Genomic DNA, 19,319 nt, shown 5'->3' with positions numbered 1-19,319 from the left:
AGGCCTTCACAAATGTTACCTTAATTTATTCCTCACAATAATATTATGAGGCAGCTATTATTACCTTTATCTTAAGATGATGAAGCTGAGGCTCAAAGAGCCTTATGATTGCATAATCATCCAGAGTCTGTCAACTCCAATTTGAAGATGGGTATTTTTCCTGATTGATAAATATTACTTCACTTTGTGATCCATCTTATTCACAGGACAACTGTTGAGTCAGACATGACTAAGGTTAAATCTTAGTTCTGCCCTTACTGGCTCTATGTCCTTGGATAAACAGAAGACAAGTTTACATTTCATAAGACCGTGAAGGTCCCGATACATACAAAAGACTTGGCAGATGGTAGGCACTCAACAATGGGAAAATATTATCTGCTTTGAAAAATGTTTTCTATAATGAAAAAGCAGCTAGTGGTAAAGTTGCAGAAATGGTCTTTGATGGTGTGAACATAGGGTACACTCACATTTAGGAGCACGTATGTCCCAAAATAATGGTCTAACTTTTAAAATAAAAGGCCCTGTAACATCACATGGATGGTAAACCATGTATGCATACATGGCATGTTTACATGTATATATATACAACATGTAAGTGTATTTAACAGATTTCTTTGAAGTATAGAAAATTCCTCATTAAACAACTGTTTGTTACTTCATTTTAAGATTCCTTCCAGCTCTAAAATTCTGTGAATTTTACTTTGCGTTCTTCTACCACCTCAAATGTTGAGGGTCTTAAGAAGAAAATACAATCTCAGCCAAGTTTCCAACCATGTCAATATCCGTGTGTAATTTGAAAGCTATTCCTAAACAACTTGATACTCTGAGCAAAGGCCTTTCTCTCTAGTGTTGACTTCTACCAATTTTTAAACAGGGACCTACCAAAGTAAAACAGGTCCTATCAGGTGGCTGTCATCTTCCCCACTGGAGGTCAGGGGAGAGGGTGTCAGGAATAACACAGCAGCAGCCGAATGGAGGTCAGCAGTAAGGTGAACTGCTGGGAACATTACTGGTTTTGCAACAGGTGCTTAAGAACGTAGAAAATTGGATGTGCTCGTTCTTCCTTTATCCTTTTTAGCCTGTCTTACCCACTTATTTCCAGCTTAACTGGATGATGGTGGTCAGTAGTAAGAACTAAAACCTCAGCAGCTTGTCGAAAGACTCCTTCATCCTGTGCCTATGTGCTCAGTGCCTGTGTGTGACACGAGCTAAGCCGGCTGCTGGCCCACAGAATCCTGCGGGCACAGCTCTTTTTGTCTCCAGTGTCTTCCCTACTAACACTGGAGCTCTCACTGACTGATTGACAAGATGAAGACATGCATCCTGTTTAGAAAGTCTAAACAACAAATCCGAGTAACATCTACTAAAATCTGTATCCTAAACAGAGACTATACTTTTTAAGTGCTCCTGGAACATTTAAAAAAGTGAAAGACAATAAACCCCCCAAAGCATATATTACACACATAACATTCTGTTTTTGATGCCATAAAGATGAAAATAAAAGAATCAGAATATAAACTTCCACTCAACCCACATTAAAAAATCCCATTATCTGAGGAAAAAAGTGAAGAAAAAGAAAAAAGGAAAAGATATCCTTTCTTATGCAATTTTTGGGTGAAAGAGGAAATCAAAACTGAAACTTAAGAACACCTAGAAAATAACAGTAAGACAACACTAATAACCTAAATAATTCAGCTTAAGCAGTGCTCCAAATTAAGTCCATGTTTTCAATCTCTTCTTAACAATTAAGAAATATTAATAAAAATAAATGAATTAAGTGCTAACTCAAGGAGTTAGGAAAAAACAAACAACCAAATAAACTAAGGAAAGCAAAACGTAGGAAATTTAAGTGGAAATGATCAGCTGATACTCCTTAATATGATTAAATGTATCTATCTGAACCCAGTTCATTATAGCCAATGTTGTTTAACATTATTCTGGAAGTACTAGACAGCCCAATTAAACAAGATACAAAAAGGTATGCAAACTGTAACAAAGGTTACAATATGTTTGCAGATGACATGATTACGTAGTTGGAAAACACAAAATAATTAACTGAAATACTATTACAAACTATAAGAAAATGAAGTCAGGTGGCTAGGTAGAAAATTAATATAAATCATTAGCCTTTATATATAGTAAAATCAGACTAAATTATAAACAGAAAGAACTTCATTAATAATGACAACAAAAATGATGAAACTTGTAAAAATGAACTCCTAAAAATGTATGAGATCTCTGTAAAGTAAAATATATCTAAAAGAAACAGCAAAAAAAAAAAAGGACTCAAACAAATTGGCATCATTTTTAGATAGCCCACCATGATTTAGATGAGAAGTTCTAACATGATACTAATGTCAAATTTCCCTAAGTTAATCTATAAAATGAAAACTGTCCAAAAAAAGTACCAATGGATTTGTTTTGTGGAATGCAACTTAATTATAAAGTTCGAGTGGAAAAATACTTGAAACATATTTAAAAATTAGTTATTAAAACAATATAGGACTGATACAAAAAGAGAGAGGCAGATCAATTGAAGAGGATAGAATTAGAGACTAGAAACACAGCCAGTATGAAAATTCACTATATGAGAAATTTGTTCTATTTCAAATTAGTAAGAAATGGATGTATTTTTTAAAAAATAGCTTTAGGAAAACAAGGTAGTCACCTGAAAAAAAATAGTGAAACCCTAAATTCAGGACAGATCAATGATTTAAATGTGAAAAATCAAATTACAGAAATACTCAACCTTACTTTTCATAATTAAATTCTAATGATCTATTTTTCCCTTTGAGAAAAGGTACAGAAAATATATGCATAGTATAATTTACATTATGTAGGGCATTTATATACATATAGACACAGTTATGTATGTACCTGGTATTTCTGGAGGGACATACAAGAATTTGGTACTGGTAGGTGTTTCTTTGAAAGGTAACTAAAAGATGGGTGTCGAGGGTAGGAGAGGAACTTAACTTTTTACGGTTTGAACCAGGAAGATGTATTAATTTAAAAAATAAATTAAAACATATGCCAGAAAACAGAACCAGAAACCATATAACTGATAATATATTAGTAGGACCTAAAAGAAGATTAATTTGGTAACCCAAATTATGCCAGTAGAATATTCTATAGGGGTCTGAAATGTATGTGAAAATAATATAAAAAGAGAACTGTGTTACTGCATTTTGCAAGATATATCAATTAAGAGGTAGTTTTCTTAAAGAAAAAAGAATATTCAGTCCTTAGGGAATTTTACCTTCCAGTATTGGTATAAACTACTACTTTACCATAAGGTAGTAGTTAAGGAAGACTACCTCTCCTTTCATTTTTATTCTAGACATATTACATATTTTATGGCCTGAGTTTGTATATGCACCAGAATTCAACAAAAATAAAGAAAAGCTTTTGATTTAGAAAGTACCTCAAGGCAATAAAAAAAATCATTTTAATTTTTGATACATACTAAAACATTTTAGTCAGTTCCTCCTGACAGCATAACACGACAAATACACAAGACCTCAAACATGCTTTAAAATGACATTCAGCAAAGTACTTAAAATTTAATAAATAGCAATAATCACAAATACATTTTTCATACTCAATCATTAAACTACTAAAACAGCTAAAGAATAAATAAACAGGAATTGACAATAAAAAAAATAAGTGGGGTTTGCAATTCATTCTCCTTAAAAAGGGGGGATGATCCGAATGATTTCTTAATTTTCTTTTCAAGATTGTAGCATGATCCCCCCATGAATAAAATATATTGAAAAAAGAATCACTCTTACAATAATGTATTTTTTAAATACAACAAATAAATATGAAACCAGCAAAGCAATTTCAAGTTGTAATAAAAATGCCCCCCCCCCCCAAGCTATGGAAATATATAGTCATTGTGGTAGCAAATAATAGTATTTAAAGTGATAGTGCTTGTGCACTAAACTCATCTGAGACCTTGATATAATTTTAGTGCAAATCCCTAGGGTCCAATACAAGCATAACCCTATATTAGGGAAAGACATTACCTGTTGGAACTTATCTTGTACAATTTTTGTACATATTTATAAAGTTCAAGATTTAATGCATAGTAGAGTATCTTTGACCGCTTAATTCTGTCCCTTAATAGAGATGAAAAAAGAAGTGACTTGGGATTTTACCATTTGGTTTGTACCATATTAGAGTATTAAAGTCAACATTAGAAAATCTATAAAAGAGTTTTGTTTTTGCCATTAATTTATCTAACTCTACCTAAATTTCACATCACTGCATGTTAAATGTAAGAAAAATTCTTAGAGAAAGTTTTTTTCCCTTTGACAAGCTCATATTATGATGAAATCCAATAAGAGACAAATGTTATATAAATAAAAACACAGGTGAGTATAAGCGGTTTTTTATACATTAACAACCTTAACATCTAGTACACTGTTAAAAGATGTGTTGGCAAAAGCATAAAAGTTTCAATTAAAATAAGGTACTATTTTGCACAAACAAACCTTTTAACATAGGGTAGATAAAATGACAGTCAAATGAGTTTCAGCAGCCATATTTCTACAGTGAACTACAGTACCAGGATAAAAACAATTAGAAACAAATGAAAGAACATTATTGAACAGTATGAATACATAATGCATTTTTAGCTGCTAAAATAGTAAACTCTAAGTTCATAGAGTTACAAGTTAATTTAACCATGCAGGCTAATATATAATAATAAGAAATAACCCTGCATTTTTTTTCTTTTTAAACTAAAACTAGTTTAATTGTAAAGTTACAAAACAATAAATGGATATTGCTCCAACTTGTATACAATCAATCTCTCTTAGGTGATTCGTACCTAGCAAAGTAACAAAGCCTCATCATCACTCGTTTCATTTTTCAGTGTTGCTTCTAAGCAAGTGTCTGGTATCTGGGCAGTGTGGACAATACCACAGCGCTCACAGGGACCATCTCGATTACTTGGCCTTACTCCAGGGTTTGTTGCATTATATGGTTCTCTAAGCCCTTGTCCTTGATCTGAGGCGAGATCAAGAAGAGGTCTGGAGCAGTCATTCACATCAAAGTCTGAAGCTCCATCAGAAACTGGAATTAGCATTTCGACATCATCATCTTCTTCTCTTCCGTTTACCCCATTATCAAGTTGTCTCAAAGGACTCTGGTTCTGATTTACGGAACTTGATCGCCCTAATGTAAAACGTACCCAACGTAGCCCCTGAGTCATACGACTTAGCGCACTTGTCAGCTGGTGACGCGCTGGACTCACACTTGGGGGTTCCACACTGGTCACATCCCTTCCAGTATCTGTATGACCACCTCGGGTACTGTGAGTTGAGGAACTTGCACATGCTCCTACTGTTGCTTCTACTGCTGTTGTGGGAGGGACTTTTTGGGGCAAAGGAGCTGCAACCCCACCAGATGCTCCTGCTGTCTCTCTTCTCTCATTTTCTGTGTCTGTATCATCAGACTCCACGGAAAACAAACTTCTGTGAGAATTTCTTTCAGGTTCTCTGCTCGTACTTTGACTAGGGACAACCTCATCTCCATCTGCTGAGACCAAAGCCAATGACCCTGAATGACGTGATCTTGCAAAATTAAAAATACGATTCCAAATGTTGCTGGACCTGCCTGCCATAGGAAGCCTGATTGAAGTAAATCCAAGCTGAGATCGTACAGCTAGCCTCAGGTTTTCCAAAACAGAAGCCTACAAAAATAAGAAAAGATCTTAAGATAGCTAACAGAGGTATTAAGATAAAATACATTCTTCTATTAAGAATATGTTGTGGCTAAAAATTCTATTACTCATTGTTATTAGGGTTTGTGGAAGATGAGTTAAATTCTCTTACCTATTTAGGTACACCCCACCACAGAATCTAATCTACAACTTGAATCACTGCTTATGGTATTTAAAATTTTTTTGATACTTCATTGATATTTAATGTCAATTAGAACAGCTATTTTGTTTCAAAACCTCACATAGTAATACAATCCTAAGAGTGTACCAAAGTTAGAAAATAAAAATTATTTGATACTTTTATAACTAGGAAAGTAGAAGAATCTCTACCATAATTCACTAAGTGACCTAAAAAACTGTGAAAAACCAGAACAAATTAGATGTGATTTGTAAGGCTGAACCTTTCCAAAACATATGAAAATTATATTTCAGAGTTCTTTCTCAAGGATTTGTTGAATGAATGGATACAGAAGACATAATTACATTGTTATAAATAAAGCAAATTAATACATTTGTAACAAAGTACAGAAAACAACAAAAAACAAAAAAAGCTAAAAAAAAATTAACTTATTTATATAATACCCAACGGTATCTACAGATTTCTTCTCAATCTTTAAAGGTAAGTTTTATTTTCTACAGTTTAGTATTAAACATAAGTTATCAACATTATTTGAAAAATGGTGACTTTTAATTAGTGTACATAAAAGGTAACTATATTGCCCAACTGAAATAAAAATATTTTTTCTAGATGAATGAGTTTACAGATTTTTTTAAAAAGGTACATAGTCTTTAAGCTCCATCTAGTGGTTATTATAAAAAGGCATATTCAAACTTGGAAAAAATAGCTTTCATCAACTTGGCATTTAGTATTTAAAATATAGTATTTCCAGGAAATCTTGCCTTTCCCTTCACAAAAAAAAGAAGGGTAGAGAATAAGGAAGATGTGATAGCTTATGTCCTCCTCCTGTCCTTGTGAGTGGGATTGCATTTGTGCTTTCCATATTGGCCCTTCCATAGTGTCGCAAACACAATTCATGGAAAGCTAAGAGGCTACCATCATAGGAACATTTCGTAACCTAGCTTTAGTAAAGCACAGATTATTAATAAGAAATGTGGGTATCAGCACACATGGATTTGCTATACAGATGAATAAGATTTAAAAAAAAAAATTCACATGCCTAATAAACTCCAGATTTGGTCCTCAACATTTAGCATTCAAGGTGTAAGGCTTTGGGTAAGCCCTGTTACTATGTCCAGAAATGAACAAGTCTCTTCAGATATTCTTCCACGTTATACAGCTATTATCCATCAAGATCAACAATGCTTTCAACAGACTTTAATGCTGACTTTAACATATTCCTTTGTCATAGTGATGTGAAGCGCTCTACTTAGTTAAAAGTCTGTTTAATTAAAAGGTTACCAAACTAACATCAGATTATATGAGGGGATCTCATGAATGTTTTAGGAATAATTTTATATACTTCTGTGGTTTATGAAGCAGAAAGCATTCCTCAGAAAGCATTTCCATTTTGAATGAGACAATAAATTACAAGATTTTTTTCTTTTTTAAAACTGCTATGGGAATTTGATAATTTGTTACCAAAAGTTTCAAATTTGTGAGTTTAATCTCAAATGAATAAAATCTAATTTATCATTCATAAATATATTTTATTTTAAAATGTTGGTGAAGTAGAATTCTCACACAAGGGTACATTATAACCCTAGAATGGGGTAGTATGTAGTAAAGAATTTAACCTTACTCAAAGCCTTTGTCCTTGGCTTCTGGGATGTGACCTCTAAGCCCTTGGAATGTCATGACTGACAGAAGTGTCTTTGCCTGGGGGCCTTGGACCAGCCAGATAGTAACAACTGTGATTTAGGATGGAGGCTCTGTGCCATATCAACAATGTCATGGAGAATGGGGGCTTTGGGTCAATCTCTGAAGGGGCTAAAGACTGAGATTAACCACATGTGCAATTAATTACATCTATGTGATAGAGCCCCAATAAAAACTGGGCACCAAGGCCTGGGTGAGCTTCCCTGGTTGTTAATACTCCATGCATACATACTGCCACATATCTGTGTCCACAGAATAATATTCTCCTATCTCTATGGGGATAGGACAACTGGAAGGTTCATGTTTGGTAGCTTCATCAACTCTGTCCTATCAATCTTTTCTCTTGGCTGTTTTTAATCTGTATCCTTTCACCGCCATAAACTGTAACCATGAGTAAACAGCTTTCAGTGAGCTCTATGAGTCCTTCTAGTGAATTATCAAACCTGAGGGTGATATTGGGAACCCCCCTAATTTGCAATTGGTGTTAGGAGTGAGGGCAGCCTTGTGTGGACTGCGTTTTCTCTAACCTCACAGAGTTTAGAGATGGTGGGTGGTAGTAGTGGAGTGGGTTTATGGAATTAACCATGGTCTGAATTCCTAATGAAAAACAAACCTTCCCCAGGACAAGGCTGAGATAAATAAATGACAAATTCCAATCAGTGGAATTTGTGAATTATTTACTTAGCAAATTATATCTGGAGAAATGTTTTAAAACTACAAATTCTCACCAAAGATTTTCTAAAAGATTCAAATAAGGTGACAGACTGTACTCAGAAATCTCACTCACCAAAAAGGAAATGATCCTTCATTTGAACAAAATTAAATCACTGGGCAAACAATGTTTACCAGTTTTTCTTAATTCTAATACCAGGAACAATTTTTATAAATGTTTCTGGATGAATTTACAATTTCAATATATAAACCCTTATGACTAAAACAAATGCTGGCACATTTTTAAGCAATGAAAAATAAATTTTAAAAAAATGCTGAGAAATTTAAAGAATTCTGGAACATTAATTAAGAATGAATTACCATGTAAGAAAATGGTATAAATTCTTAAACACTATAAAATTCGGCTTGATGTTTTTTCTCTTGTGACATAGAAACATTAACTTAATTTCAATTACTAATCTAGTTGTTATATTAATAACATATTCATTTTAGTATTCATTATTAAATTGTCCAAATGTTCAGTTCAAGTAGAACACAATTTGCCAAATTTACTTTTAAATTTTAATGCACTAAATTATTCTTTTATTTATTTATTTTTTTGAGACAGTCTCACTCTGTTGGCCAGGCTAGAGTGCCATGGTGTCAGCCTAGCTCACAGCAACCTCAAACTCCTGGGCTCAAGTGATCCTCCTGCCTCAGGTCCCTGAGTAGCTGGGACCACAGGCATGTGCCACCATATCCAGCTAATTTTTTATATTTTTAGTAGAGACAAAGTCTCGCTCTTGCTCAGGCTGGTCTTGAACTCCTGAGCTCAAGTGATCCTCTTGCACTAAATTATTCTAAACAGTAAAATGCTTAAGAATTGCACAACCGAATTAGAAGAATGAAAAATACATCTTTGCATTTTGTAGTATTTGTTAAAATATAAAGAAAATTATAATTTCAAATCTTCTATATTTTTAAATCCTTGATTTGCAAAAATTCTGACACGGTCAAAAGTCTCTGCTTTATCACATATGCAGGCACAGGTTTCATTTTAAGAGATACTGAAATAGAAATCATGAATTGCAATATACCTGATTAGGTGAACAAACAGGAAAATCTTCAACTGGTGGAATTAAACCCTGAGCTATCAATTGTCCATAAGAGGGAGGAGCTTCTCTTCTTAACAATTCTGCTTCCACTCTTGACAACTGTGTTTCAAAGGATCTTTGAGAGTAGACAGGGACAAAAAGGGTTAAAAGAAAAAACGGCAAGCCAAAACAGTATTTTCTATTATCAATAATTAAAACAATCTGAACATTAATATATTTGATCATTTTTAAAGCTTAGTCATTCAACCACCATTTACTGAATATATATGTATTACCCCTACACCGGGAACGCAAAGATGAAGTAGTCTGTCTATCCTCATGGGGCTTCACACTAATAGAACCCTGGATCATTAAGTTTTACTAAACTGAAAATCTGTGTAAAAGGTAAAGGGAGAAATGATACTAAGTTTTTAAGCTCCTAAGAATATTTGGGGTGAGGGGAGCTTCCGACTTCAGGTGACAGTATCTGAAACTCTCAGAAGACACTATTCAAGTCCAACACATTCAATTTTCAGATAAGAAAGAGTGAAATGAGTCACCAATACACTTTCTGGAATATTTAACTCAAGACCTCTGGCTCTTTATTGTGCTCTTTTGTTGCAATGTGGTAAAAAGTTTTCTGGCTATTAATACTTGTCCCCCCAAAAAGATGCAGTAATAGTTACTATGATACTGTGCATCTGTGTGCCTTGAATGTCTTAGCTGGCTGGCATGTAAAGTTCTTCGCTAAATCTATTATTATTTGTAATTGTCCTGGGACTGAAGGTCACTGTTTCCACAATAGCCTCCTAGAGGATATTTCTGTTATTAACTTTTCCCAGGCCCAACTTACCCTGCACCACACTGAAAACTACTTTCACTCTCTGAAGGTCACTTTTTTTTATTTGCTCAGCTAATTTTTTATTTTTTGTAGAGATGGGGTCTTGCTATGTTGCCCCAGCTTGTCTCTAATTCCTGGACTCAAGCGATCTTCCCACCTCGCCTCCCAAAGTGCTGGGATTACAGGTGTGGACCACCACACTCAGCCTTGAAGGTTACCCACCTCTTACTGAACTGGGAACACTGAAGTGTGGCTCTCACTGAACTTTACAGCATTGACACCAGCCTGGTGTTCCAGTCTTATCTCCTATTAGTCTTGCATATGTATCCTAGGCTCCAGATATGTTGAACTATGTTCTTACTTCTGAGCAATGCTGGGCATTCCTACTTCTATATATTTTCCCCAGGCTATTAACCACACCTTTTCCCTATCTATATTCTACTCATACATTTCAAACGGCACCTCTCCAGTTAAAGCCTTTCCACTACCTCCCATTAGATTGGGTAGTTTTGACTCTTACACTACTGTTTTATAGCTCTTACAGCACTTGCACCAATTCCTTCTTCCTAACTGTAAACTGCTTGTGATATTATGCCTTATTCATTTTTCTATTCACTTGTGTAGTGCTTTGAACATAGGCTTCCAAAATCTGTAATTACTAAATTAGTATTTATAAAAGTACAGTTTAAAACACTGGAACTCAGGGTAGCAGCTTACAAAATTCCTACAAAATAGACTAATTTGAAAACAGGAGCTGGTAAACGTATTTGCTTTTCTCCTAAGTTTTAAGTATTTAGTTTATAATGTGTTTAGCCTTTTGAGTCTTGGGCTTTTCACACTAATTTTATATGTCATTAACAATCTTTACCCATTCCTAAACTCATATAAAACAAAAACATATTGCTAATCACATTACTTTTTTGAAATATTTGGGCCTGTTTTTATTGTAGACAGCATAACCACTACATTTCTGTCTTGATACTGACCTTCGTTCAAACATTCTCAGAGAATAAAGTTTACAAGTACATCCCAACGCAATGACAAGTAACAGGCCACAGATAAGGCTTCCTATGACGGCTGCAGTGATGACTCTGGTAGGCACAATTACTGGGCAATTCTCCTCATCACTGCCATCACCACAGTCATCTTGAGAATCACACACCCAGCTTTCAAACACACAACGATTGTTTTTACAATGAAAATTTCCTGGCTGGCAAAAAAAGCAGTTTTTTTCATCTGAGCCATTAGGGCAATGGTTCTGGTAGTTGCAGCGATCAGAACGAGGATAACAGACACCATTTCGGGAACATGGAAATTCTTCCTTTTGGCACATGGTACAATTGGTTTCATCTCTTCCATTTGGGCAATGCCAATACCCATCGCAACGCTGCTGTTCAGTATAACACCCCCAGTTACCTCCACAGGGTATTTCCCAAGGCAAACAGAAACCATCTACTTGGTAAGTAGCATTAAATCCCCTTGCAGCATTCACTTTATCAGCACAAAAATGCACCCTTATTTGTCCAGAAGAAGAAACAACTGTAAGAGGTGCATGAGCATCAAAAGCAGTTAACACACGCAAAAGCTTGTGAGGATTCTCTTCTAATCCATCATATATTTTCACATAATCACCATAACCAGTACCATCAAGTTTAAAGTCAGTGAAGCGCAAAATGACTTTACGATGATCACCGGTGTCTATTAACCAGGTGCAATTGCTTCCAGGAGGATAAAAGTCTGGATAATTGGGAGAATTAAAAGTACCATAAAAATATTTTAACCACTGCCCACAAGTTGGCACATCACAGTCTATCTCATCTCCTAGGTCAAGGCAGTCAATGTTCCCATCACATTTTAAAGATTCGGGGAGGCAAGTATAAACTTTGGTAAAACGGGATAGACACTGGAACTGGTTGTAAGCACAGGGTTGAAAAGAAGCAACTGTTGGAGGTTTAGCTTCTTTGGCACAGATCTCTTCATCAGAACTATCTCCACATTCATCCATGTTGTTACATTTCCAGGCTTCTGGTATACACTTGCCATTGCCACAACGAAACTGATCACAAGCACAATTTGGTTCCTCAGATTTCCCTGGAAAGATACACGTAGAAGGGAGATGGAGAGGAAAGGAGAAAAAACATACTCTTCAAATAACTAACAACACCAAGTGGCCATTTTATAATAAATGTTGATTACGCCCAAGCGATAAGGGTTTAAAAAAATCTTGCTTTAAGAAACAGGTTAAATTCTAATAAAAAATTAGTATTGGCACACTAATTACTGAACAATTCAATTTATTAAATGATTACTGTTCCATGAAGATCTCTGCATTGTGATCTAAAGAGAGATCTGTTTTTGCAGAGAGCTATTTTACTGTAGAACATAGAGTAAAATAAGATACACACACCAGTAAGATATGCTGAAAACTTTAAATAACTTATAGTATAGACAATGTTATAACAATGACATTTTTAAATGAAGAAAAATTTATCCACAATCACCTTTTCAAATAAATTGTTTTCATATTTTTCTCTAGTTCTTGACTATATATTTATATACATACAATATTTTGCTATGTATGTCATAGTATATTTTGCAAGTGCATTAATTTAGACTGAAACTTTTGCTAAGATTATAAGATTAATTTTATACTATTTATGTTTCACGTAATCATAATACTTTCATCCTATAATTTTTATTGTTTTAACACAACTGTAAAATACATAAATGTATTCATCAAAATAAACAGAAGAAAGGGAGAGAAAAAAATTGGGGTGCCTATAGAATTCTAATTATTACTTTAGCGCACCATCCCAAATATATAACAATAATGAGGCAGGGAAAGACAACCAAACAATATTAGACTTCTACAGTCCTCAAATTAAAAATGTTAGGTCAATACTTCTCCACTAAACAACTTATTTATTAATAGATGACAGAAAATATGCTTCAAAGCTACATAAATAGTAAAAAGATGGTGTTTTTAAGAAAAAAGATAAAAGGTAGCACATGTTTGCTAAAGAAGACTTCGTAATTTCAAAAGACGGAAAACAATTTTCAGCAAGAAATATACATAACTAATGCTCTGAATTTCTATGATCTGGTCACTCTTCCTGGATGCAGTTTAAGAAAAAAAAAAGAATTTTCTTCTTTTGAGACTGTAAGCTATGAAGGTGAAATTCACACAAAAAATACATTCTGAAATAACTTTCAGGATATGGGTGAGCACTTTTAGGAGAAAAAGTTATTTTTCAAAAAAATGTACTCAAGATGTTTAAAAAGAAAATTAACCTTAGTTTATGAAATTAATCATTTTATTAGAGTTACACAAAACACCTTTTGGAAACCCAGTTCTAGAGCATCTAATGTTAGCTTTTAATCCTCAATCTCAGCTCCCTTGAGAGGCTAGTCGTCATTAAATGGACATTGTTTAGAAGATTAGCTTTGAGGTGACTGAGCAATTAATACCACGGAAGTCGGTTCAGTATCTTTCTTCTTATTTAAAAACACACCTGAAAAATATGCCAGTCTGAAACCCTTTCTAGAGATACTGTCATCCGAATGAAATCTGATCCAGACGTGGTCTTGTGAAGAGATATATGGAGGTGGAATTGTGGAACCACAAGCTCTGTAACTTTCAATATTCTTGTATGTTTCTATTGTCAACCAATCCAAGCTGCACCTTCTGGACCCTTGAATATCAAAATCCTGAAAACTACCAAAAAAAAAAAAATCAGAAATGGCTATTAAAAAAAAGGCAATTTTAGAAAAAAAATTCATTATAATACAATGTACCTGAGGACATTCTCATAAGCATCCATACATCTGTTGATTCTCCTGGCTTCCCAGGTATACGACCATATCATTAGCAAGTAATACTGCCTCTATGTTCCTACTCTCTTTCCCAGATTCTAGAATATTACTTCTTCATAAGTAATGTCAGACTCCATAATAATTATTAGCTAAAAAACAGGTAACAGTTGGCACCTTTTTCTTTTGCATGTGTTTAGAAAGTACCACTTCTAATTCAGAACATCTCAATTGTTGTGTGTTCAAAACAGAATTACCAGTCCATCATAATCTGATGAACTGAAGTATATACAGAAAAAGTCAGCCTTCTCTTAAATCAGACTGATTCTTCATCTGCTTGCTTAATAAAAAATGTATAGCTTATATTTTCAGGAGGCTAAATAGCAGAAATCTGAGCCAAGTAAAATAATTTAAAATGAACAAACAAAAAACCATTTTCAGTGAAAAGTACTTTAGTTTGGGAATACTCTTTTACATAAATCACTTTATAGTCAAACAGTATCTTGTCGTTAATACGATATGGGCATGAGCATAGGGCAAAAACATCAAATAAATAAAAGCACATACAAAAATTAGTCACTGCGTACGAAAAAAAAAAACAATATAATTTTCCAATATCTGAACATGTCTCACCAACAAGTGAAGATCTGACTTTATTTTCTTGTCACTGCCTTAAGCTAATGAAATTAATTACTCAAGGATTATTATACCAGGATATTTCCTCTTTAAATATTCTGAATAACTAACAAAAGCTAACAGATAATTTCACTCTCTTTTAACTATCATGAACAATGCTTTAAAGAATCCTTATACCCGTTTCTCTCTCTTATACACATAAGCAAGTATTTCTCTAGGACAAACTTTTCTAAAAGTAGAATTGCTAGTTCAAAAGATGCAATTCTTCTTTAAATTTGACAGACCCAGACAAAGTATGTTTATGCTAATTAACAATTCCACTGAGGATATATCAAAGTACCCATATCTCTAGCAAAATGAGATGGTCTATTTTTAAAAAATGTGTTGCCAATTAGATGGACAAGAGATTTATCATTATTCTGTTTTGTATTTCATGGTTTTTGATCAGCATTTCCTAAACTTTTGATCATTTAGATTTTCTTAGAAATTATTCATTTTATCTTGATAGTAAAATTTATTACTACAAAGCTGTACACAGTACTTTCATACAATTTAAAGATTTATTTCCCCATCTGTGGTCTTTAAATTTGCTTTAAATTGCTTAAAATAAATATACTACTGGCAAATAAGGAAGTTTTGTCCCTTCCCTTTTTTTATTTATCTTTTGCATCGACTAGGAGTTCCAGTACGAACAGTGAAAGCACACATCCTTGTCTTGGTCCTTGGTGCTGAAATTAACTTGGACATTAAGTTTGTTTTTGAAAATTTTTTGATATACATCCTTTATCAAGTTAAGGAAATTACTTTTCTATTCATTTGGTAAAATTTGCTTATAAAACTACATAGGTCTAGAATCTTACTCTGAATATGATTCGATTTCTTTAGTGGTTATTGATTTCATCAGTTTTCTAATTCTTCTTGAATCAATTTTGGTAACGCATATTTTCTAGAAAATAAGCCATTTCATCTAAATATAAAAGCATTAACATAAACTGCTTATAATATTCTCGTGTCTTTTAAAATTTCTATTATATTTATAACTATAGATACTTTTGCTCATTTTTATCTTTTCTCTTTTTTTTCAGTCTTGCCTTGAGCTTTGTCTATTTTCCCAAATTTTTCAGAATGCTAGCTTTTTGTTTTATTGAATCTTATTGTTTATTTTCCTGATCTTATCTTTCTTTCTACTTTAAAATTCACCTTGTAGTTCTTTTTCTAAACTCAAGTTAAATGCTGTCCTTATTTATTTTCTCTCTTACTAATTTTTAAAACAATTCATTAAAGCTATAAATATTTCTCTAAGTACTCTTTAAATGTGTTCCAACAGTTTTAATACATAATACTTTCAGTATGGCTACTTTAAGAATATTAAGTCCTATTATGATTTCCTCTTTAATGCAGGAGTTATTTAGTAATATGTTTCCAAACATACAGGTTTTGTTATTTTTTTTCTTTTATTTTAATTTGCACTGTGGTAAGAAAACACAATGTGAATGACGGAGAGTCTTTGAAATGTACTAAGAATTTTTTTGTGATTTAATACATAATCAATTTTTATAAATGTTCCACGTCTTTGAAAACAATGTGTATTCTCTGTTGAAACAGATTTATAAACATTAAAGGTGCATTAAAAATCTCCCACTAAAATTGTGGATTAGTTAAACTTGCTGGGTAATTCTCTAAATTTTGCTTTGCATGAATTTTAGGCTATGTTACTAGGTACATGAAAACTACTACTATTATATCTTCCTGGTAGATTATCCCATTTGTTGTTAATATTTTGTCTTAAGCTCAATTATATCTGATGTTAATCTTCCTATATTAGCTTTCTTTTGATTAGTATCTCCAAAGCTAGCCTTTTTCCATCCCCCTCTCCCCTTTTAGACTTTCTTTTTGTTTTAGGTATGTTCTTACAAGCCCCCTATAGCAGGATCATACAAACCAACCAACCAATAAACCCAGTGGGATAATACATCTTTCAAAGAAAGGTTTGAGTTAATATATTTGAGTATTTTATTAGGTAGCCTTTTCTATTTGGGGGAAGAGTTCTCATTTTTCTCCTTTCCTGTCTTTTTGTGAATAATTTTGTTTTAAGGTTTCTTCTCTTCTACCAAATGCTCAATATCATTTCTATTTTTATCAGTAGTTACCTTTTGGTATTTTAATTCAAAAACCAAAGCACATTTTTTTCCTAAGAAAGGCCAAGCAAGAATAGTCAGTGTTTCTATTCTCTCAAATGCTCAAATTGGGTGGAAATAATTTACAACTTTATTCTCACTAACCTCTCACTAAAATTTAGCAATTCCTTCACTTATAAACAACACACCATTATACTATTTACAGTACCTGCCACTCCACTATCAGAAATCAGAGATATTCTTACATTACATTCCAGTTTTTACAGATGTCTAAAAATACCATTTACATTTAAATTACTTTGAAATTACATTAGTTATTAGAACCATCACCTGATCTTATAATGTGTTAATAGAAAAGCATATATTACTATACTATAAATATTTAAAAATATCTGATAGCTGTACATAAGTATAATGAGTTCCCTTTATAATACTATATATTTTATTTTATGAATTTAAAAACATTATTCTGGGAAAGAATATATAGGTTTCACCAGATTATCATCAAGTGTCCATGGCATAAAAAAGGGTAAGAAAGAACCCTGGACATAATAAATCTTAAAATGTTTAGAGTAAATTTGTGTTCCAACTTTATTTTGTTGTCTGTTTTCCTTAGCATTACATTTTTTCATACATTCTGAAATTTTGGATTGTAGGTTTATTTTGTAGATTTTTTTTTTTTTGGCTCTCTTTTTTTTTTTACCTTCTTTACCTCCGTGTTCCCATATACCTGGGCCACCATTCCAGAACTAGTCTTAAATGGTGGTTCAGAGTATTACAGATCCTGTCATGGAGGTAGCAGGTAGCAAATATTCGTATTTATTAGGATACCTCCTTTCACCTCTTAAGCTCTCAGTCCCATATAAGTTCTGGCAGTGGTTACTGAAGTTTTTTTCAGGCTCCTTTCTTGAGCAAAATTGCCTGAACCTAGTCCTTGTTTAGGATCTAATCCTCTATTTGCGATGGATAAGGTGGTCTTTGCTGATTTTGGTGGGCTTCAAGGGAGAGGAATGAAGTAAAAATGGCTTTATTTCATCATCTTTAGCCAGTTTTACATACAGAGCTCTCAGTATTGTTTATACTCCATAATTTTAGTTTCCCTCTTCTATATAGATTTTTAAAAACCATATTTCTAATTCCATTTTACTAACAATTTTAATTTTGTTTTATATTCAGGAATGAATGCTAATTTTCTTTTTATCAAAATGCTTTAAAGCATCTGAGTACTCTAGATAATCATATACTTTTTGATTTATTAACATAATAAATTAATATTTCCTAATACTCATATCTATGTCTAAAAGAGCTGCATTTAATTATGGCATGTGATTCTTTTGAATCATGTATTTAAGATTTTGTGTCAATAATCACATATAAAACTTGTCTGTCTTTAGGTATATGCGTGTGTGCTATCTTTTTAAAGTTTTGGTATAATGACTTTAGTAAGTAAAGGGGGAATGGAGGGGGCATGGGCAATATATATAAACTGAACTTTTGTACCCCCATAAGTTGAAATAAAATAAACAAAAACAAAACAAAAAAAAGAACTAGACAATTCCTAAAATCACTTTTTGATCTGTGTAAATCCAAATTCATTAATTCCTTCCAGAATTTAGGAAATCTTCCTCTAGATGTAGGGCTCACCTTGGATTTTGTTCTGCATTTTAGTATTATCCTGGTTTTTAGTGTATCCTACTGTGTGAAATCTCAAGCCAACACATGATCAAGCCAGATGGTAGTATTCCATGTTATCTCTTCTGTGCTGGTAATAATTTCCAAGTTTTATATAACTGAGCTGGTAAGCTACAAGTTTACCTTTTAGGTTAAAAGATGAAAATCTCTATAAATTCTAGTTTCATGTTAAAAAAAATCCAATATTTGGTAAAAATGTTATTTGTAAATACATTTACACTTGGTCATATTACAATAGAAAATAAGCATATTGTTTAGATTCTAACATTGATACTATTGCAGAAAAATAACCTTAATGGTGCATCCTACCAATCAATCAAGCAAGAGAATCAAACTCTTCATGGAGAACACAACAGCTTCCAGACGTGCCAAGCTCCTGGGTTCCAGGAGGTATAGCCTAGGGCAGAGGGGACTAAAAAGAAAACAAACTATATGGCCCGTGTTTATGGCCTCTGCAGAAAAAAGGGGATAGATGACAGTTATGTTTCTCAAGACTGGCTCCCTCATTAAGTAATAAATACTAAAAAAGAATATAGAAAAAGATGAGAGTAGGCTATATCTACAAGCCTTATTTTAAAAAATGTAAAATGAAGGAATTTGAATCTGTATCTCTAAAGTCCCTTCCAAATCTAAAATTGCATGATTCTTACCCATAAAATGTTACATGTGAAAGGATGTCGAAGGTTCCTTTGTGGGCTACACTGTCTCTGTGATGGGTTTATGGAATTCTTATTTGTTTCGCTTCAAGCTGCAGTTCCTTGTTTAGGCACACTATTTTTTCCCCTCTTAGTAAATATTTTTTTCTAATAGCCTTGATATAATTTTCCTAAGCAAGCAATATCTAGTTCTACTAAATAGTTTCTCTTCAATATCTTATTCCCACATTGTTTTT

General features: G+C 33.2%; 1 protein-coding gene across 2 annotated transcripts in view; it reads right to left on the bottom strand.

Moving 5' to 3' along the window:
- Window positions 1–3,425: 3,425 nt before the first annotated feature.
- Window positions 3,426–19,319, bottom strand: part of LRP12 (LDL receptor related protein 12) — a 73,785-nt gene continuing 57,891 nt past the window's right edge. For both annotated transcript variants that reach the window (XM_045560868.1, XM_045560869.1), the window contains 4 exons: window positions 13,664–13,866; window positions 11,138–12,242; window positions 9,314–9,446; window positions 3,426–5,698 (listed from right to left, as the gene is read on the bottom strand). In XM_045560868.1, coding sequence (XP_045416824.1) covers window positions 4,835–5,698; window positions 9,314–9,446; window positions 11,138–12,242; window positions 13,664–13,866 — 2,305 coding nt within the window. In that variant the 3' untranslated portion in view covers window positions 3,426–4,834. The remainder of the gene's footprint in view (window positions 5,699–9,313; window positions 9,447–11,137; window positions 12,243–13,663; window positions 13,867–19,319) is intronic.

This window comes from Lemur catta, chromosome 9, assembly GCF_020740605.2.
Source record: "Lemur catta isolate mLemCat1 chromosome 9, mLemCat1.pri, whole genome shotgun sequence".
Classification (NCBI taxonomy): domain Eukaryota; kingdom Metazoa; phylum Chordata; class Mammalia; order Primates; family Lemuridae; genus Lemur; species Lemur catta.
The sequence above is the reverse complement of the archived record's forward strand: the minus strand, read 5'-3'. Positions and strand labels throughout refer to the sequence as shown.